Source organism: Zeus faber, assembly GCF_960531495.2.
Source record: "Zeus faber genome assembly, chromosome: 20".
Taxonomy (NCBI): Eukaryota; Metazoa; Chordata; class Actinopteri; order Zeiformes; family Zeidae; genus Zeus; species Zeus faber.
The window spans coordinates 19,314,139-19,336,847 of NC_137207.1; the positions used below are offsets into that span (position 1 = coordinate 19,314,139).

Sequence of the window (22,709 nt, forward strand, 5' to 3'; positions counted from 1 at the left end):
AGCATTGAACCGCAATAGACGGAGATATGGAGGAGCGCAGGGAAAGGAGAGACCTCTTCCCTTGTCTGAAAAATGGGTCGTGTTGTCAGTTCCGCTGAATCTCATGAATGTAAGTGGCAAAGCCGGAGCAAGCTGCAGATGTTTTTTTGGGTGTTTTTTATTTTTTATTTTTTTTCTTTAAAGAAATCTTTGCGGTCAATAAAGAATTAACCCTGGCCCATCAAAAGAAATCCCGATGCACATTCTCAAGATGTCCTTCGCTTTCAGTTCGGGGAAGAATATATAATGGACACGGCGCAAACACTTTTCCTCAAAGTATTCCTCCCTACCTTCCACTTTTTAATGAAATAAGATTCCGTGTCGCCACTTTAAAGTAAATGATAATTTCCCTCTGTCGTTCCCGCCACTATCATCTCCTTATCGCGTGTTCTTCAACCTCCGTTGTGTTTAGACGCGCCCATGTCCGTGTCGCTGCCTGTTTGAGGCTGGTGCTTGTTTTTTTTTTTTTTGTTTGTTTGTTTTTTGGGGGGGTTTTTTGGGGCCCAGCTGTGGGGAAAAAGGTAGTAAAAGAACGGCTTGAGGTAACTTGGCGCCGGCGGGGCGGGACGCGGGCGGTGCGGCCCTCCAGAGAGGGCACACGGAACGAAACCCGCTGTGAAGACGGCCGACGTGGCTGCCGACCCAGCACGCTGACGTCCCTGCAGGCGCAGGGGGGGGGTTTCTGTTTTAAGCGACGGGTAATTGTGATCAAATTCTACTGTTGGGCCGTCGAGAAACAGGGCATAACCCTTCCCCTTCAGGGCCACTGGTTATGGAGATAGCGGCGCACGCCGACTCTCGTAAGGATTGGGGCGCATGTGGGGGAGAGACTCCTCTTAACGGCTTGATAAAATGCAGCGGTGCAGTTAATTGTAATAAGTGAGCAAAGGTGAGACAAGTGTCGTTAGAACTGAAAGCCGTAAAAGGTAATTAACACAGAGGCAAAGACGCGCGCCACGCACGCAAGCACGCACACACATCGCATACACCTTGAGCCTCTCCCCCTCTGCCAAATCAGACTCCCCAGCGTGGCAGAAGGGAACAGACAGACACCGGTGCGGTGAGGTGGGATCAGGTGTGCGTTGGCTTCCTCAGTATTCCACGAGACCGACACACACACACACACACACCGCTCGCACACCCCAACGAGCACGCCTATGCTGCTTGTTGTTGGTTAGTCCCTGGCAGGCAGGGGAAAAAAGAGAAAGAAAGAAAGAAAAATCACGGCGTTAATGAGTAATCCTATTACCACATGAAAGGTAACATCTGGCCTGTTTTGAAAACAGACCTTCCTGTATTGGAGAGCAATTTGTTTTCCTGGATGAATGAGCGCCACTCGCGGCGAGGCACGGGGCCACGCGCACTTCAGCGCGTGTGGACGTCCGGAAACCCGTCAGCCGCCCGCCCTCCACCCTTTCCCCACCCCACCATGACATGCGCTTGTGAGAGTCAGATCTCGCGCTCGGCGCTGAGTGTGGCGTACGTAGGCCCTCGCTGTCGTGCCATCCGCCAGTCCCCCTCTCCACCCACTCTTTCATTATTTATACACCGAGCAGCCTCAACATTAAAACCACCTGCCCAATATTGTGTAGGTCCCCCTCGTGCCACCAAAGCAGCTCTGACCCGTGGAGGCGTGGACTCCACAAGACCTCTGAAGGTGTCCTGTGGTATCTGGCCCCAAGATTTTGGCATTTGGAGGCCAACACCTTGAATTCTTTGTCATTCCTGAACAATGTTTGCAGTGTGGCAGGGCGTATTATCCTTCTGAAAGAGGCCACTGCTGTCAGGGAATACTGCTACCATAAAGGGGTGTACTTGGTCTGCAACAATGTTTATGTCGGTGGAACGTGTTAAAGAAACATCCACATGAACGCCAGGACCCAAGGTTTCTCAGCAGAACATTGCCCAGAGCATCACACTGCCTCTGCCGGCTTGCCTGCTTCCCTGACGCTTCTGACGCTCACCTGCCCAGCGTAGGCGCTTTGGGCAATGGACAGGGGTGAGTATGGACACTCTGACTGGTCTGCAGCCACACAGCCCCATACACAGCAAGCTGTGATGCACTGTGTGTTCTGACACCTTTCTATCATAGCAGCATTAACTTTTTCAGCAATTTGTGCTACAGTAGTTCTTCTGTGGGATCAGACCAGACGGGCTAGACTTCACTCCACACGTATCGATGAGCCCATGCGGGTCCATGACCCTGTCGCCGGTTCACCGGTTGTCCTTCCTTGGACCACTTTTGGTAGGTAGTAACCACTGCATACCAGGAACACCCCACAAGACCTGTGGTTTTGGAGATGCTCTGACCCAGTCATCTAACCATCACAATGTGCTCCTTGTCAAAGTGGCTCAGATCCTTACGCTTGTCCATTTTTTCTGCTCCCAACACATCAACTTCAAGAACTGACTGTTCCCTTGCTGCCTCATATATCCCACCCCTTGACAACGAGATAAACAAGCATTCACTTCACCTGTCAGTGGTTTTAATGTTGTAGCTGATCAGTGTATATATATTTTTCCCAGCTTCCTGTTGTGTCGCAGTCTTCATTTATCGCTGTCTTTCTGTCTGGAGTGATTGGTCCAACAGCGGAATGGGGGCACTCCAGCGTGTGTGTGTGTGTGTGTGTGTGTGTGTGTGTGTGTGTGTGTGTGTGTGTGTGTGTGTGTGTGTGTGTGTGTGTGTGTGTGTGTGTGTGTGTGTGTGTGTGTGTGTGTGTGTGTGTGTGTGTGTGTGTTAGTGTGCGCAGAGTTCAGACAGAGCTGTGATACAAAACGAAGTGTCTCTTCCACTTGCTCTCTACTTTTGTCTGCTGGGAGAGGAGTGGATGGTGTGTGTGTGGGGGGGGGGGGGGGGGTGTTGGTGAATGATTTGACTAATTTCTAAAAATAAAGATTAGCTCATTCCATCCCTCCTCCTCCTCCTCCTGGGCTGCTGTGGTCAGTTGTTACTGAAGCAGCAATAACTGGGAGACATTACAGGGAAAGTGTGTGTGTGTGTGTGCGTGTGCGTGTGTGCGTGCGGTGATAGTGTTTTCTCATTAAGGATGAACTACAATAAAACATTCTGCAGAGGGTTGGTTCTAGTTTGTCCCGAGGGTTAAACATATTTTTAATGTAGCTTTTAATCTGTCACGTGAAATATATATTATTTTTATTATTATTTTTGTTAATTATTTATTTTATCTCGGACAAAATCTCTCTCTCGCGCTCTCTACATTCTTTCCTTTCTCACTCTCTCAGTTTCCCTCCCTCCCTGACTCGTGACTTGTGAAGTGTGTGTGTGTGTGTGCAGAGAGAGAGAGAGAGAGAGAGAGAGAGAGAGAGAGAGGGAGAGAGGGAGAGAGAGCGAGAGCGAGCGCGGGGGGGGAGCGAGCGGGGGGGAGCGAGGGAGCGAGAGCAATGACGCTGAAGGACAATCAAGATCTGAGGGTCCTAAACGAGCCCTCACTCTCTCGCCCCCTCTGAATCTCCTTCATCCTCTCCACGCCTTGCTCCCTTTGCTCCGTCCTTCGATGTCACGCTTTCTCTCCCTCCCTCCCTCTTTCTATCTAGCTTTGCTTTTGCTTAATAATCTCCATTTAAATTTGGGATGAAATTGGTTGAGCAATTTACACATGCACTCTCGCGTGGGCGCACACACACACACACACACACACACACACAGGATCTCCCTCACTTGGGCACACGCCCCCACAGCCACTCTTGCGTTGCATTCCGCCACAGCGTTCATCCAATCCATTAATCGAGATTAACTTCAGAGTTAAGGTCCTGATGCTCTGCTGCTTGCCGGATATTCCTCTCTTCCACGGACAGGCTCGGCTCGGTAAATGAGAGGAAATGCAGCATCATGCACGGAGCGATGCCCCGGCGAGCAGTAGGGGGTTAAATGTGGTTCACAATCCTCTCAGGATGGGGGGAAAACATTCACCGGCGGATAATCGAATAAACGCCGATCCGTTCATTTGCTCCGTTCGGACTCGGACACAAGCGTCCTAATTTGACCAAAAAAAATCCCGTCGTCTCACGCGTCAACTTTTTGGATCCACATTCCTTAGCAAGTGAAACTGGAACCCCTCCCCTCAACAACAACGCCAGCAAACGCACATACATCAGAAAAATCCTGCATGTGGTTCATATTTGATAACAGGGGCAAAAAGAAAAGAAAAAGGAGATTGAAAACATACCCCCCTCCCCGTGGATTTCTCCCCCGGATCATCAGACTAACAAGCCTCAGACCCACCCCCACCCCCCCCCCCCAAGGGTTATTTAGAAAAAGACTTTCCCCCGATGGAGCTGAGGTGGAAAAGGGAAGACTCACCTCGGACTGTGAATTACTGACGTGCACGGAGCGATATCCTGGATCGGCGGTGGTGCCGGTACATGTCCGATCCTCCGGCGGATTCCAGAGACGAGGCTACGCCATGGCAGAAGTTCAGAGGAGTTACCCGATCCCCATCCAGCCCCCTTCCCTCTTCCCTTCTCCCCTCTCCCCTCTCCTCTCTCCGGCAGCAGCAGCAGGGGCTCCTCACTCACTCACCCGCTTGCCCGCTCGCTCACTCGCTCACTCCCTCGCTCGCTCATGTACACTCTCTCTCTTTCTCTCTCTCGCTCTCGCTTACTCTCTCACACACACTCTCTCTTCCGTCCGTCCGTCCCCGTCCGCCCCCCCCCCCCCCCCCTCCCCCCAAAAAATAAAAAATAAAAAATCCACACCACTTCAGATCCACGCTGGGGCCGAACTCCGGTCGCCTCGGCGACTGAGGACACGCAAGCGGAATATCTCCATGGCTCCGCTGCGCGTCTCTCTCTGTCTCTCTCTCTCTCTCGCTCTCTCGTTCTCTCCGCGACTCCCGCTCTTCTGCCAACGAATGTGTGCCGGCGTGTGTCTGCACTCGTGTGTGTGTGTGTGTTTTCTGTGTGTTTAAGTGGAAGAGGGACAGAGAGAGAGAGAGAGGAGGGGGGGGGGGAAAGGAGTGAGGGAGATTGAGAAGGAGGGGGGAGGGGAAGGGGGGAAGAGAGTGAGAGCAGAAAGAGAGAGGAAAAAGGAAGGGGAGAGCGAGGCAAAGGAAAGAGGGACAGAGAGAGATGGAAGAGGCGAGAGGGGGACAAATGAAAGGGGGGCCGAGATTGAGAGAAGGAATTGAAGGAGGGAGGGGGAGAGAGAAGGGAAGGAAAGAGGGACGGCGAGAGAGATCAAGGCGGTGCGATTGAGAGAACGGCAAGAGGGATGAGAGAGAGAGGGTGAAGGAAAAGAGGGCTGAGAGACCGCGAGGAAAGCGGGATGGAGATAGGGAGGGAGAGACGGAGAGGACAGAGGGTGAGCAGGAAAGGGAAGAGGGCTGGAGAGGGGGAAAGGGGGATGGAGAGGGTGGAAAGGAAAGAGGGATGGAGATGGTGAGGAGGAGAGGAAAAGGGGATAGAGAGGGAGAGGAGAGGAAAGAGGGGTGGAGACGGTGAGGAGGAGAGGAACATGGGATAGAGAGGAGGAAAGGGGGATAGGGCGATTGATGGGACAGAGATTGTGGGAAGGAAGGGAAAGAGGGCTGGGGGGAGATAGAAGGGTTAGAGAGGGTGGAAAGAAAAGAGGGATGGAGAGAGAGATGGAAGGGAAATATAGAGATAGAGGGGATGGCTGGAGGAAAGCAAAGCGGGGGCAACGCAAGAAATCTGGACAGAGCTTGGTGCGAGAGCGGTAGAGAGAGGGAGAGAGCGAGGGAGAGCAAGAGGGAGGGAGGGAGGGAGGGAGGGAGGGGAGGGAATGCATGCAGTGGAGGAGTGTCCAGCCTCCGGTTGGGGTTCGGGCGTCACACTCTACATCTCAGCACCAGCTGAGCCCGCGGAGTGCGCACCACCTCCATTTGTATTATTAACGCTCTTCAGAGAGAAGAGGGGAAAAGAGTCTTAAGTGGAGGTGTGTGTGTGCGCACGCGGAGGGAGGGAGGGAGGGAGAGAGAGAGAGAGCAATGACGCTGAAGGACAATCAAGATCTGAGGGTCCTAAACGAACCCTCACCCTTTAGAGAGATTAATATGCACGCGGCGCCCCGTGTTGCTTGGGTTTTCTTGCTTGGTTTGTGCCTCATGCGGCTCGGTGCCTCTTGGCGGAGTTCCACCTCACCATCTCCCCCCAAAGTCCTTCTCCCGCTCGCTCTTCATGGGGGAGAGGGAGATTCCGTCTGACGTCCTTTATCAACGTGTGGGAGCCTCCGTCATCATCTGGGGGCGGGGGGAAGAGGGAGAGTGTCTTGTTTTATTTTCTTTTGTTTTTTTTGGGGGGGGGGGGGTGGAATTTTGGAAAGCAGGAGAGACAGGCGTGATCGCGTCAACACAGAGCCGGGTTTTCGGGTTTTAGTGTTTGCGTCCCCGCTCCCTGACAGGGAAAGTCGCAGCGGCGCTGGAGGCAGCTGGAGCAGGTACCATGGTGACGAGGCTCGCTCTCCTCTCCGGATGATGACGAACGTCGCCGCCGCTGCCGCTGCCGCTGCCGCTGCCGCTGCCCCTGCCGCTGCCTGGCTGCGTGGGCGTGTATCTAGGAGAGGAAAAAGTTTGAGAGAAATCCTCGCCTTCATTTCCCCCCGGCGCACGCCGCTCGCGTTTCGGAACAGGCTCCTTTTTAGCCTTTCCTTTTTCTCTCCTCCTTTCTCGGTGACAACAGGGGAAAAAACAACAACAACAACAACAACAAAAAAACGACTACCAACGGACCGACCGATAGTGCCAACGCAACCCCTGCCGGTGGCCCGGGCGCGCACCGCACCACGCTCACAGCGGTCCGACCGACACAACTTTCTGTCTCGCGATCGGGAATCTCGCGGCCATTGTGGTTTCAGTCGCACGCTACGAGAGGACTGGCTGTCGGGTCTCCAAATTACGCTTTGTCAGCAAAACACTAGCGAGAAGTGACACCGGGAATGATGCGATACCATGCACCCGGCAATCGGATTATTTATTTATAAGAAATATATTAAAAAAAACATTAAGAAGAGCTGGTCGCTCATGGGAGCGCGCTGTCACTTTCCTCCCGCCTGGGGGCCTTTGCTCGGCGATCCCCGAAAAACCTGTTGGCGAGCGGGAAAATCTGCCCAGAATCACGACGTCTGAAGTCGGCATTAGAGAGCTGCTTGAACACAACTCATGCCGATGTTCACAGAGCAGTGTCCTTTAAAAAATCTTAAAATATAAGTCATTATAATTGTAATATTTAGTTCATTTCATCATAATCTTTTTTTTTTATTTTTTTTTTTATCAAAATAAATATATGGATGTACACAGAAATGAAAAAGCCTTGAAATATCTTAAATTCAGATTTATCAGTATCCCAGCCTTGAAAGTCAAGCACACGTGTGTTTTAAACCCTGACGCTGAACCCCGTACTTGAGACGATTCGTCAAAAAGTCGGTCCTAAATTCTGTAAAAATTTGTCTTAAAAAGACTTTCAATGTAAAAGTTTGTTTTAAGTGACAGCCAAGTAAATCTAATTATTCTTTTCAACCTGTCTGGTTTTTACTGATTTGCTCAAACATTATGGGTATAAATTTAAGATACACGCTAAAATCCCAGGTTCCCAGAAAGCCAAAAAAAAAAGTCCTTCCATGTTTTGGCTCCAACCACGCACTGACCCAGTCGTGAGGTAGACCTCTGGGTTCCTACAGTGAGTCCACGTGGCGGACTCTAAATCCCGGGGTGGTATTTTGAGCGCGGGTAATTCGGACGTCATTTCAAGGCGAAACAGCCGTGGTACCGGCGCCTCGGCTGCCTCCACCGAGGCCTCCTCAGCGGGAGAGGAATGGAACAGACCTACTGTAAGCGGTGTTGAGGTTGCGGAACGAAATGACAAATAATAGCACCGGAGACCCCAAAGATGGACTCCGTAACACACTGTCCAGCAGCAGGAGGGAGGAAAAAATAAAAGCCCGTCCGTAAGCTGGAGAGGAAGGCGGGAAAAATGTCCGAGCGGAATGATAGAGGTGCCGCAGCTCAGCGGGTCTCCTCAACAAAATGAATTTCCTGTTGAGCTCCTTCTCCGCTTCCCGGGCTCGTCCGGCGTTTGTCAGAAACTCGACCTTGGAGCCGCTGCGCCGGTAGGACGGGGCTTTTGACCCCGGGTCAGTGCCATTAGTGTAATGGATGGTTTGTCATCCTGGCGGCGGAGTGGACGGCGTGGCCGTACCTTCCTCAATGAAAATAGGCTTTATGGTTCATTTTTTCTATTATTGGTATCCGCCGGAGGGCGGAGTCACCGCGCAAGCTCGTCGCAGGTGACTCCGCCCTCCTATCGATTCCATTATCTTGAAGCCGTGGGCCCTTGGGGGACTCCTATTTGATGTGGGGGACCGGGAGATTCCGATCCCTCTTGAGTTCAGGCGGGGCGGACCCCACCACCCTACATCTGCGTTCACGGTTTCGGCATTTTATTGCCGTGTCAGTCGGGATTTGAGGGGGGACGGATACATAAAAGTCCCCTGATGTCGACACCCTCTGGCCTGCCGCCGCCGCCGCCGGAGCTTGTCACGGCAACATGGCGGCGCGCGGCCCGGCTGGTGTGACAGGGGAGGGAAGCCACCTGGGTGTTTTATTAGTGCCGTCCCACTGAAGAAGCTCTTCTTCGGCTGCCGGTCTCAACAGCTGCTGTGAGTTCCCAGGTCCCCCGAACCACACACCTTTTTACACACGCGCGCACACACACACACACACACACACACAATAAATAAGACACACACACCTGCCCGAATCAGCACATTAGCCACGGCTATTCATCACTCCCAGCTGTTCTGTCCTTTTTTTGGGCTTTTGGCACTTTGCAACTGCTACTTCACCCACTTTCTCCCACTCTAACTTGGTATCAATATCCCATCCTTTCTGCCGAAACTCAGGGCGCGCTCAGCCGTGCGGCGCCGCATTACAAAGTCGGCTGCTCCGAGTTCTACTGAGCACTGCTCTGTAATACGAGGCAGAGAGGAGAGAGCAGTCTTCTAACGGCCGGGGCGCTCCCACTGCTCACCAAGTTTGTGCGTGCGTGCGTGTCTGTGTGTGTGTGTGTGTGTGTGTGTGTGTGTGTGTGTGTGTGTGTGTGTGTGTGTGTGTGTGTGTGTGTGTGTGTGCGCGTGCGCGTCGTCTGACAAAGCTGATATGTGTCTGAGTGCTCTCATTGTCGCAGCACACGTCTCGGTGTGTGTGAAGCGGAGCTGAAAGCGCAGCCGCCAGATTCGGCAGCGACAGACGGTCCCGGTGCTTTGTTCCGCCGTCGTCAAGGTTGTGCCGCTCCCGAGTCCAAGGCCAGTCCCAGGCCCGGCCCTGTTTCAACTCGCTTTTCCACTAAATTATTGAAAATGTGTTTCTGTTTTTAGTAGTATTATTATTTTGTTGTTGTTGTTTTTTCAGACGTCGGCCTTGTAAACGGCTCGAGGCGCAGATTATGAGAGGCGGTCGCTCTTATTTTTGGAAATGGGATGAGGATATCGGAGGCATAAGAGCTTTTTTTTTTTTTGTGTTCCCCAAATTGTTCACTGGCTCTGAGCCTTAGCTTGCACATCCCATCAACTCCACTGTTCCTGACCTCTGGTTTCTGACATCTTGATGAGCATATATGTGTGATTAATTCCATTTCCTGTTTGTCCGCCTCTATTTTTTTCCGTAGACTCATTCGGGAAGCGTATGCGTCGTCATTTTATTTATAGTTTTGATATTTTGAGCTATTTCCATCCGCGTTTCCCCACACTCGCGCCGCGGCCCGAGGCCACGAGGCCCGGCGTCCGATGTCGGCGCCAGGCGGGCACGCCGTCCGTGCCAGCGGCGGCAGGCGGGCCGACCCACCCCCGCCGTGTGGTGTCAGTTCCGCCTCCCCGCGACGGCCGCAAGCCACTGTGAAATTTGGGGAAATTTGCCGCCCTGCGCCGAGGGCTCTGCGGCTCTGTCCGCGGCGCTCGGGTGTGGGGAGAGAGGGAATGGGGGGGGGGGGGTGGAGAGAGAGGTTCACCCCCGCCGGACTCCTCCGGTACACGGACGTTTGCACACGGATGGCGGGAATTCCATTTCACCCTTTCATTTCCATTCTGCGCACAGAGCGGCCTTCAACTTTTTTTCCCCTCTCTCTCTCTCTCTCTTTTAAATTTCTTCCCAAACAATGTATTTTTTTCTTTTCTTTTTTCTTTTTGACGTCCCTCGATAAAGGGCAAACTTGAATCAAGAGTATAAATAAAGATGTCATTGTTTGCCCAGGGTTAACTCCGGACAACCGTCTCTCTCTCTCTTTCTCTCGTTAGCTTCTTTTTTTTTCTTTTTTTCTTCCTTTAAATTAACTTGCCGCTGCTGATTGCCTGTGTTTGCTCAAGTGGTGTTTCTTCATCCATGCCAGATTGAATAGCAATCTGATCTCCATATAAATTGTGTGTGTGTGTTGTATGTGTATGTATGTGTGTGTGTGTGTGTGTGTGCGTGCGTGCGTGTGCGTCCGCGTGTGCCCGTGTGTGTGTTAGATATTCGGTGTGAGAGCGTGTAATTTTGCCTCGTAATGAGTCCGAAAAATTAACATCTGCGTCCGCCTTTTGGCCTTAATAATGTGACGGGGCAAAAATAAATAAATGCAATTTTTGTATTTATTTTATTTTCCAATCTCCTCGTCTGTGGTCACTCCTCGTCCAGAAGTTGATTGAGCTCTCTCGCTCTCTCGCTCTCCCCCCCCCCCCCCAAAACCCGAACGCTGTCTCCCCGCCGGCCTAATTAAAGGCGTAAAGCACCGCTGTGTTTATGGGGCGCCCCTTCACCACGAGAGCAAACATCAATTTTTGCCTCCCCGCCGTCAGATGCTAAAGTGAGATGAATGATGGCGGAGTCGAGTGCCGGGGAGAGGAGTATGATGGATCTGGCCCGGCCCTCTAATCACCGCTTTTCATTTCCGCTCAAGATTCTGCCTCATTTGCCCCCCCCCCCCCCCCGAGCTTCAGTCAGATGTGGATTTTTCCTGCCTCTCGCCGCCTCGCAGCCCTCGGACGTTGTGGCGACACCGGTGATGAATTTTCAGCACCGTCTTATTGTCGTCCCGCTCGAGTAACTGATTGTCTGGATAAATGTTTGAGAAGGGAAGGGGGGTGGCTTGATTGCCCGTCATTAATATTGTTTTTTAATATTTATCCTTTTTTTATTATAATTATTTTTTTTTTTTAGCTTTGTTCGACAGAGCCAGAGTCCGTCTCGAACGGAGTAAAAAGGTTCGTCGGTTCACGCCGCCGAGCTGCGGCTTCCATGTGTCCCAGAGCTGTCGATAATTCATATCAGCGGCCGGTTCGAGCCCTTTTCTCCTTGATTATCTATTAATGTAAAAGGCAGAAGTAGGACCGGCACTCGGCTCCTCGGTTGGGAGCGGCAGGTGGCTCCGTGTCCCAGACATAAATCGAAATTGATAGGTCTGTGGGAGTCGTGAGGGAGTCAATTTCACCCCCCGCCCCCCTCCGCCTTCTTTTCCCCGTCTACTTTCATTCGATTTCCTTCCGTCCTCACTCCAAAATAAAATAGATAAAGCATCGCCATGGTAACCAGATAAGGCAGCGGCTCTTTAACGGAGAGGAGGTCTGGATGCGACGGGGGCCCCGCGGCTTTTCCCCGCGACAGCCGACCCTCCGGGACGCCTCCCTCGTCGCCTCGGCATCGGCAAGTTGCGGCCAAAGCTGGGCCACCCCCCCCACCCCCCAAACGTTACCATGGGCCGCCCGGCCGCGGCATCCCCTTCCGCTCCGTGTCTCTCCTTCTTGCGTGTGCCGAAACAGCTGGCCCGCCATGTGTTCGCCGCTTCGCCGCGGGATTCGTAATCGCGGCGCGTTGCGAGGCCTCAGTCCTCTTCCCCGTCTGTGGGTGTCAGTCTGCATCACCCCCTCGGCGAGCGCGGCCAGGAGCAAGGGCCCCGGTGGAAGGCGCGATCGCTAAAAACCTCTGTTTTACTTTATTTTTTTCGCCGCGGCATCCGGAGATAGGGGAACGTTTTGTTTTTTTTCCCCCGAGGCCGTCACATTTTAGACCACCGTCATTTATTGCGGAGTACAAACGCTTTTTTTCATGACTTCCTCCTCTGCTCTGCCGTTTGCGTTCCGAACGCTCGCTCGGAGCATCCCCAATATTATTATTAATAATAATAATAATAATAATAATAATAATAATACGCCTGGATCCCATCCCTCTGGTCCCAGGGTGCACGGCAGTCACGGTGAGAGCCGAAGCCCCAACCGGCAGCGGCGGCTCCTGAGCGCCCAGCGCCGCCGCTCTGAAGCCCTGCCGCTCGCGCCGCTTTATTAACACGGCAACCGGTCTGACGCGAAGGGGAACCGCTGCTGCCAGCGCCTGCCGCTCTCACTCCCGGATCCCAAATTAGCGCCACAATGAAGAAGGATGGGTTCCGCCACTTCCCCACCCACCCATCCACCCACACAAAGGGAACCGATACCCTGCGCTGCCACTCGTTCTCCTGAACGTAAGCTCTCTCAAAGTGTCCTTTGTTCACTGAGTGGGGGAAAACACAAAATTATGTAAGCAGCGGATGCTCTTTCTCTCTCGCTCGCTCGCTTTCACACACACACACACACACACACACACACAACTTCCCCAATCAAGCTGTGACTAATTGGCATACATTCCACAGCTGTAGTCCCGGAGAGCTGAGGGCACCACGTGGCCTGACGTAGCATCCGGACGATGGCGACCTGCTCTCCGTGTTTCGGAAAGAACATCTTAATATGAACGGAGCACAGGCCTCGTGGAGCTGCCGGCGGGCCGCACGGCAGGGGACGCCCCCCCGCGCGGCGAGAGGCCAAAGGCGGTCCGGCGGAGGGAGTGGCGTTTTTCCGCCCTTTTCCGCGCCGGAATCAAGAGTTATTTGATCTTTGGCCGAGTATATTTGCGTGGATAAACAAAATATTGAACCAGAACAATTCAACAAAGAATGAATTGACAAATATGAAGTTATATTTATTGATATATTTAGGTTAGTAAAAATTCTGAATTATGTCGGCTGTGAAAGGCTGGGAGGCAATGAGAGGGGCTAGAGGCTATGAAACGGGTATGAAGGCGTATACACTATAATTACAATATAGATTTGATAATTGCCCCCAAAATGAGATACGGTCGTCCTCAGCTAAACCTGTCGGGATCCCGGTATAATAACCCTCGCCAGGAGCAGAGGCAGTAACGCCGTCTGCGATGAGAGTGCATCGAGGCCCCCGTTATCAGACTTGAGATTTTTTCATTTGAATGTGCTCTCATGCGTTCGGCGTTGTTGTGGGCTGGATTTCCTCCCCTTATCTTTAAAGGGTTATGTCTGATCAGCCATTTGAGGTAAAGCCGCATGAAAAGACGAAGATGAAAGAGCACCAGGAATATCGGCTCACACTTATCTGGATTGTGCCGACGTCGCTTTCCACTGATAGAATAAATTAAACGTCACTCTGCGTCCCTCGACCACCAGGGCTATGATTTAAAGTGCTTATCTGTGAGATTACTCTGTTTAAAAAAATATATATATTTATCCCACATTTGACACTTTATTTAGCTGGCACTTTACGCAAAACAGCCTCTCAATGTATTTGTGTGTCATGTGCTCCTTCATACGCTTCATACGGGGTCCGCCTTTCCCAAATGTCAGTTTGGTAAACTAGCGTAGCTTGTTGTGGTGAAGATTCACTAAGAATTTGGAGAAAAGAAAGTGACCGTCTCGGACGGAAGTATATGTTGAGGTTTGGAATGGAATTTTGGCACTTGTCGTGTAGTCCAACCCAAACATGGTCAATCTTACGGATTTCCACTTAAATATACCCTTAAAAAAAAACCAAAAAGGCCTTGCTGTGCTCAGCAATAAGCACTTTGCGCTTATCCTTACGATGAGTATCTCTCCTTTTGTTTCCACATGATGAGTCCCTGGGTCGTTGGTTGCATGTTCCCACAGCAACACCGTATCCCTCATCACAGCTCCTCCCCCTCGGTGATACCAGCCCCGGATGCCGCGTCGCGGCGAGAGCCGAGCCCCGTCCTCCGGCCAAGGCTTAGGGCCCCGAAACCCCCGACGCTTGCGTCTGGCCCGCAGGTTGTGTGAAAGTGTGCCACCCAGTCCCATCCCCCCTCCCTTCCCTCCCCGACCCCCAGACTATCAGCCGAGCAACGGCCGCGGCAGCTCCTCCCCAGTCCACCATCCATCCGTTCCGCCCGTTCCCTTATCTCCTCCCGGCAGCAGTGCGGCCGCCGGCCCGCCGCTCGCTCGCTCGCTCCCCCGCCGAGCCCGCCGGGTTAGAACGCCGGGAATCAAACACGGCGGATGAGAGACCTCACACGCTCGCACACTTTGTAATCAGGGGAGACAAAGAGCTGAGGAGAGCAGGGCAGTGGGTTAATGAGATCGGCCGCCGAGCGGGGCTGTCGTCGCCTCGCCCCCCCCCAGTCCTCAGATTCAATCACGTCCGACAGCCGCCGTCCATTCCCAATCACAACCACAGCCTTCAATTTGAACATAAACGCAGGCTGATTGTGTGTCGAATACTATATTGTTGTATTTTATTTATTTTTTTACCCTCTATCGCTCTCTCCTCCTCTCTCCAGGGCAGCTTTGTGGCGAGCATGACCGCCACCCTGAGACAGATGGACGACTACCACTACTCCCACCTGATCAGCACCTTCGGCAAGATGACCAGCGACGTGGTGGTAAGAGGCCTCCCATAAAGGCTCGGCTGCGTTTTGCCACGTGTCGCACGGTAATATCGAGCATTAACTACGACAGATGTACGATAGATTTGGGCCGGACAAGTTTTTTTTGTTTTTTTTAAAGGAAAACTTTGACTTGATCTGAACCCCAACCTGATTTTGAACATTAATCCCGAGCGATTGGCATCAGAACCTTTTTAGATCGGTCCGGTATCGGGGGAAGAGTCGGCTGAATAACCGGATGGATTGAAATGATTCGGGGAGGGAAATTCCCACAAACCCTGCGTTAAAACGTGAGCGCATGTGATCTAGAAATGAATAGTAGTGATATTTGATGAATGCCATAATTGACGCCATTACAAAATAATGACAACGGAGCACTTTCCTTTGGACCGCAACACGTTTGCGGAGTCATTACCCGCCCTTATTTGAAGTAAATGATTGTTCTCTGGAAATCCAATTTTAAAGAATCCAGGTGAGGCTCAGCAAAGGGACTTAATGATAATGTTAAGTGTGATAACCTAAACTCCAAATCAAATCAAATAAATCCCAAGCGTAAATGTCACTCTGTCAAACACCTATAAAAAAATACATGGTATGCTTTTAATAATTTATTTATTATAATAACAGCATATCACAGGAAGACAATAAATTACATTTATTTATTTAAATATTATTATTAAAAAAAAAAAAAATTATATAAATATTTATTTAAATGTAAAAAAAATATTTAAATACATAAAATATATATATATATTTTTTTTAAACGCGGTCTGATATTGGGAGGAGGAAAGCTCCATGCATGCTGGGGTCTTTTCCAGAGGGACTCTTTCCCCGAGGCCAACAAGTTGCGAGAGGGAGAATAAATCAGACCCGTCACGGCTCTCGGCGGTGAATCATTTCGGCGCGTTATTACTTCGGTATCCGTCCCGAGATTAGCATAGTGTTACTCCCCTCTTTGCTTTGGCTCTAACAAATTACTAATCAGAATCACGAGCAACGATGTCGTCACATATATTATTAGTTATATGCTCCCGAAATCTTGTCAGACAGATTTGATTAGATACTCTGGCATTTGTCCTCCAGATTGATCGAAGAAGCCGTTACAATACGAGTCATCAGCTGATTAATTCCATCTGCGTGCCCAGATGCACCGTCCCACGTTCAAGCGCCATATACTATTTTGGATTTTGTTGCATTTTTTTTTTTTTTTTTTTAATGGAATCGCTAATGAAATTGGGTGAGAGCGTGGCTTCAGAAGTGATTGGCCGTGAAGGAACTCGCGAGCCCGGTTTCCCGTCGGAGGTTGAGCGATGGATGGACCTCCATGGATGGGAATATCGGTCTGTTTAACAGTGTCTCTGCTTAAAACGGCACGGCGGAGAGGTTGCCATGCGTTTTTGTCGCTCCATATCAGCTTTTAAGGACGGCCGCTGCGGCGCCGATTGCAGTGGGGATGGGCCGTGGATTTTGGCTCAGGGTAGACCCAATCCGCCATGGGGGCCACGAAACCTCCGCCCTCCAGATGTCAAATCGTGGCGTTCACCACGTCGGATCGTAACGAAGCCTTTCTCCGAGACGTTGCTCTGCCCCGGTTGTAATCCCGGCGCTCCGGGTGGATTATGAGGCCCCCGCGTGGCCCCTGCAAGAGGGGAGCGCGCGACTCACCATGACCCTAAAAAACTAATTTGTGAAGCCACTTCTGCCCGAGAGCGCCGAAGCCCTTAACAGTTAATTTTCGGTGGCGCTTATCTGGCAGGTGGGATGAGTTCATTTTGAATTCTTTCTCTCCCTCTCTTTTAGGATTTCCTAATGGAAACGTTTATCATGTTTAAGGATCTCATTGGGAAGAACGTCTACCCTACGGACTGGGTCATAATGAACATGATGCAAAATAAGTAAGAGCCACACCACCGGACTGCCTTTCTATCTCTCTCACACGCGCACACACACACACACACACACACCAAGGACTCTTTGATCTCGCAACATTGTTGTTGCTAAGGAACGGGGGAAAGGTTTGGGTGGGGACATCTTTCTAATGTTTTTCTCTCCATGCAAATATCAGCACAAGGCCTCAGCAGTGCAGCAATCAGATGAGCCGCAAACAATCGCATGAATTATAGATGCTGGGCTCGTACGCTGCCTGCTAATCTCAGAACTTAGTCTCAGCATCTACTTGCTGTGTTGATTGTTGTGCTGCCCTGCTCTTTTTGTTTCATTAATGCACCCCTCATCTGACTTACCCGCCCACATTTCCTGATCCCTGTGTTATTATCTTTTTTTTTTTTTTAATTATTATTATTTTTTTTCATTTCAATCAAAGTAACAAAATGGAGTACCATGAGTTCCGTAGGTGAGAAGCAATAGTTGGGGACCACATTATTTCTAGACATCGGACAGTGATATAAACCCGGGCAAAATATTCCGTCATCTTGATTTGTAGCTATATATTAAAATAGATCGCACATAGCTGCAAGATAAGAAATATTCCAAAAGTCTTCTTGTTTTAAATAATTATTCAGTACCCGTTTTTCAATAATTATTCAGCCTTCTTTCCCCAGTGGCCTCCATGTATTTGTTCTTTAAGTTATACGATGTTTTTTTCTAATTACGCCCTAAGGAAATTCCCTTAGTATGACTAACTATGGAGACTTAAAAAAAATAAAATAAAAAAAGAATTAATTGCAAACAAAAACCAGACATTGGATGAAACAGTTTTTTTCGCCCGGCAGCAAAGTACCTGCGGCAGCATCTACCAGAGTTCAACTTATCACTTAAAACAGGGGTTCCCAACCACCGGCCGCGGACCTGTACCGGGCCGTGGAGGATTTGCCAACGGGCAAATTTCTTTTTTTTGGCAAAGCCAAAACATAACAGTCTATTGTTATTGTTTATGTATTTATCTATTAACTATTTAATAATCGGTCTATATTTATTTTCCCTCCCTGCGCTGTACTGCCCGCTGCTTAACGGTTGCGGTGACAGCGGTGCGGTTGGGGGTGCCCCCTCTCTGGGTCGGTCTGTTTATCTATTTATCTATCTATTATTTATTTCCCTTCCCCACGCTGTAGAGGCTGCTTAACGGTGGGGGTGGCCGCAGTGCGGTTGGGGGTGCCATGGTGCGGGTGGGGGCGACCGCGGTGCAGGGTGGGGGCGACCGCGGTGCGGGTGGGGGCGGCCGCAGTGCAGGGTGGGGGCGGCTGTGGTGGGGGTGACGTGGTGCGGGTGGGGGTGGCCGCGGTGCAGGTGGGGGCGGTCGCGGTGCGCCTCGCTCGGTTCATGGGTCCCGGAATTCCGAGTTTATCCTCGAAACACAGGAGTAATTTTTTTTTTTGAGTGACCCTAATACTGTTTTATTGTAGATGTATCAAATGTATTTATTTTCCTCCGTGCGAAACGGGGAGACACCCCGGGTCACACACACCCCACCCTCCCGGCCCTGAAAAAGTTACATTGTGTGTAAGTATAATAGTATTTATAATAGTATATAATAGTATAATAGTATTTATAATAGTATATAATAGTATAATCCAATGGAAATAAGAATTGTGATTTTGTTATATATATATATATATATATATATATATATATATATATGTATATATATATATATAAGTCTCTATATCTATACATATGAATATGAGTCATGATTTTGTGCAAACTGGTATTTTAATATCACAATAGTCCAAATCTTTGGACGGAGGCAGCGCTATCTCCTTCCACCAATTCAACACTCTCTGGTCGTGCATGAACGGATCGATTCCTGTACCTGCAGATCTTTCTGCACAGCCTTCCCTTATAACGCGTCCATCTGGAATTGCCCGAAGCGCACGGTGCGGAGTTCCAAAGATCGGGAGGGGCAAGACCTCGCGGCAAATTGGAGGGACTCGGCAAGAGCGAAAAGAGCTGCCGATGAAACCACCGCCACCCACCACCACCCTCACCCGGGGTCCAACACTCAGTATCTCATTTAAGAGCACAGCCGAAGATGTGTTAGGCTCGAGTTGTTTATGGATACTCAGTGTGGCGTACCTATCTAATGCTTCGATATAGGATTCCAGGTATTAGATGGCAGAATCACCAGTCTCACGCTGGCGCCGCAGGTGGAGCTGTGCGTAACCACGTCACCGCCTCACCGCATCGTTTGAGCCAACTGCCATCGTTTTCTCCAATCATGTGTTTCCATCCAAATTTCAGGGCAATTTTAAAATTGTGTATTTTCATCAGTTACGTTCAGGTTAATGTCCCAGTGTCGAACGTCAGTAGAAGGCCCTTCTGCTTTATGTACTATAAACTACACTGTTCTAGGCTTATACTATGATGGTCGTATCAAATAAACAAACAAAAAAAGCCGAAATTGTTAATGGCAGTTATTTTTATTTTTTAACGCTGGCTTAAATAAGTCAAAGGCCTAACAACAGCACGTACTGTATAACTGCAAATTGCCATTTACGTATTTGGACAAGTATGTATCTGAAAAGCAACAGAGATTCCATTACATACACAAAGTTATATCAGAAAGAACGAGGAAAACGTCCTCCAGTCATCTTTTCTTCCCCTCATCCTCGCATCTCAAATATTCCTCCGTAAATAAACTTGAATCACGGCGGGTTTCTAAAAACCCTTTGCCGGTCGCGGCAGCCCCCCCCTGCTTCAAATCTCCGGGAGTGGTGAGTCAGAGAGGGAAGCCTGGCGCGGGGAACCCTTTTTCGGCAGCTCCCTGACTACGCCGCGGCGGCCCGCGGTGGCGCCGCGGACACGGGCGCCCGGACGGCTTCTCCCGCGCTAACGAGGGCGAGACGCCGACTTCCGGCGGCTTGTCTGGCAGACGGTCGCCGTGCGCCGCTGCACCGCCCGTTCGTTCGCGTTGCTGCGTGAGTCACTTTTTTTTCTCTTCCCGTTCATCCAATCCACCGCTGACGTCGGGCTGCTTACGCCCATCAGGACTGATATTCTCAAAATATTTTAATTGGGCAAAATGATACTCGCACAAATGCCTGCCTTTATACCAGGGCTTTTTTCTTTTTTTTTTTTTCTTACCATATTCAATGCGTTGAACCTTACAACCATCGCGGCCTTACCCGTTGTGGTCGCTTGATATTTCATGTACTTGGCGTGTCCGAGCAAACGCTGTGCCTTTCAGCTCTTAATGCCGAGAGGATATACCCCTAAGTCAGGGGTCAGACACCCCTAAAGTGGACCATACCATTACGCTGCGCATCGTGCCCCACGGGGGCAGCTCCGATACGTAGCTCAGATCAGAGCGATTTTTTTTTTTCTGAAACAAAGCAAATAAAAACTGTTTTTATTGCCAGATCAACTTTTTTTTTTTAACCGCCAATCTTATTTTTTTGATCATTGGAAGACGACCAGTGGACTTCAATAATGTCGTCGTATCGTGGTCGCCGTGGTAAGCCGGCCCTGAAAGAGCTAATTTTTTGGGCACTTCCAGTTGAAGAGAAGTGTCTGAAAAACATTAAATAAAAGTTGAAAAAATACCAGTTTTCCTTTCAAGCCGCTGTATCTCTCCTGGCGTCTCAGTGACCTACGTGACCCCGTGGATTGTCCGCGTTCTATTTGATTTCTGAGGGTTATCACAGTCTTGTTAGAATATTTCCCTCCGCAATTATTTGAAACTAATGGGATGAGAGAAATCATTTCTCCGACGGTTTCATTTTGCCGTTTTGCAGTCCTCGGTGATTCATCGGTCCATGTAAATCTTGCAGATGCTGTGAATAGCGAATAGGAGGAGGACAGCGGGAGGCCACTCTCCCTGCTCCCTCGTGGTGACGCTTTTGACCTCCTTTCACATTTTGATCAGTGTTTTCTCAAGTTGGCAGTAGCGAGTGTCCAGTGCCGCTCTCGCCATAAGAGGAGCCGCGGCTCTCGCTGCTTGAGGACTCCGGCCCACATCACAGACCTCCGTCTCCAAAAAGGCGGCGTGTGGACCGACGGGAATTGCAACCCGCGCTTTCCTTTCTTTAATCTCCAGCTTCCCCGCAGAGGGTTGGCGAGGTTGGTTTTACTCCGTCGGAAAACCTAGTGCCTACCTGGTGCTGCTGATAAGCTTACAGGGGTCACAGAGCAGTTTATCTCCCAAACCGGGGCCCTGGGTCCCTTTTATCGCAACCAAAATGAACTGTCCCACAGTAACACAAATTTGCATAATAGAAACGACGCTGTAAGCATTTAAAATGCCATCAGCAGTCCATGCAATACCAACAATGTAAATAATGTCACTGGTTCCTGGAGCAGAAATCGGAACTATGACCCATTCAATAATTCAACATTCCCCCTTAAATTTGAGGTGTCTTTAAAGAGCAGATCTATGTCGTCTGAGTTCTCCTTAGCCTAGATCAGTATTTACCAAAGTGCAGGTGGTCCGCGAGAGGTCATTTACAATAAATAAATTAAAATGTTTTTAATTTTCATTTTCATTTAATAAATTTTCATTTTTGTAATTAGCTGTGAAATCAACATAATATATTGATGATACTATATTTACATTTTTTTTTAAAGTACATTACATTAAAAAAACAAAGCCAATGCAATTTTAAGTACGTGCTATTCTACATTTGTCGGCCCGATTTTTGATCCGGATCGTATCTTATATCTCTCATTAAAGGTTCGGGTGGGCCGTAGAAGATTTGAAATTGGGCCACAGCGTTCTTAGTTTTGGTAAATTGCTGCTCTAGATCATTTACACACCGAGCAGCAATTATTGATGAGATTTCATTTTTGGAGTGGGGCGCGGGGCCAGGGTCGTCTCGCCACTTGACCCACTGGGGTTGAGGATTTGCTTACGCTCCACACGCTTTATTCGCACAAGATAAGACGTACAACAGATTTTTTTTTTTTTTCTTATAAAAGAAACAGTTTGTGTTAATATCACCCCCCCCCCCAACAGTAAATAACAACTAACGTTTTGAAGAGCGACGGGCGCCAGAGGGCTTTGGGTTTTTTTTTTTCTCCTCTCTCCTCTGAACGGAGCGGCCCTACAGAAGAGAGAGGGAGCCGTAATTATAGAGCGTCTGACGTTGTTAGCCTTTCATCAGTCAGACTAGGTGGTGATAAAGCACCTGAAGGCCTCCGAGCCAGTGGCAGAATAACATGTTGTGAAAAATGCACCGAGGGAATGGTGCGAGGCTGTGACATTAGGGGCGCCGGGTGCGGCTAAATCCAGCGGTAAATCAGTCGGCGACCAGATCAAGCGCCCGAAATAACAGGTAATCTAATTGAATGAATCGGTCCGATGATTAGGGTTTTTGACCTTGCCTTATCGGAGCCCGGGCAGATAGCGGCAGCCGTTGGGCGATAACGCGCAAACGGCTCCCGATCGTTATCCGCGGTGCTCTCTGAACTTAATTAGCCAGGATGATCCGCCGATAGCGCCGCATTAGTATACATGCTCGGGAGGTGTGCAGCGCCGCCGATCCCTTCAAGGGGAACTTACCCGTCCGCTGAAGTTTGTCCGCCCCCCCCAAAAACATATACTGTATGCGCCGATCATTTCCAAATCCTCTTTATTATGTGCAATGGCCGGGGAGTACGTGTACGAGCACATCCATCAATCAGCGGTTAATTAGGCGATTTATTTTTCGCCAACGCCGACAATTTTGAAGAAGCACATTTATTACGACGACGCCCGAGTCGGTCTAACCAGATTGCATTTGTGGGAAGTCGAACGTCGTCTTCACACTTCCCAATTGAATAGTGGAAGTAGAAAAAACAAAACAAAACAAAAAAAAAACCACCCCTGCAGTGTTATTTGCGAGACAGTTATTTGAATTGCATTCGACGTGAGATAATATTCGGCTTGTAATAATAATATCAGACGAGGGTGCATTTCATCGCCGGTTTTGTCAGTGTTTCGGACCGTCGTGGAAGCGATGAAGCAGCCGAGCGTCCTCCCTGACATTTGCTTTTTGTTAATAATTCATGCACGGTAGAGTAATGCAGCCACGGACTGTTTGATCTGCAAACAACAGA

The 22,709-nt window shown here is 49.9% G+C and overlaps 1 protein-coding gene across 2 annotated transcripts in view; it reads left to right on the forward strand.

Moving 5' to 3' along the window:
* The window catches only part of dock1 (dedicator of cytokinesis 1), a 191,977-nt gene that overhangs the window by 120,820 nt on the left and 48,448 nt on the right, over positions 1 to 22,709 (forward strand). For both annotated transcript variants that reach the window (XM_080021824.1, XM_080021825.1), the window contains exons 28-29: positions 14,616 to 14,717; positions 16,521 to 16,615. In XM_080021824.1, coding sequence (XP_079877950.1) covers positions 14,616 to 14,717; positions 16,521 to 16,615 — 197 coding nt within the window. The remainder of the gene's footprint in view (positions 1 to 14,615; positions 14,718 to 16,520; positions 16,616 to 22,709) is intronic.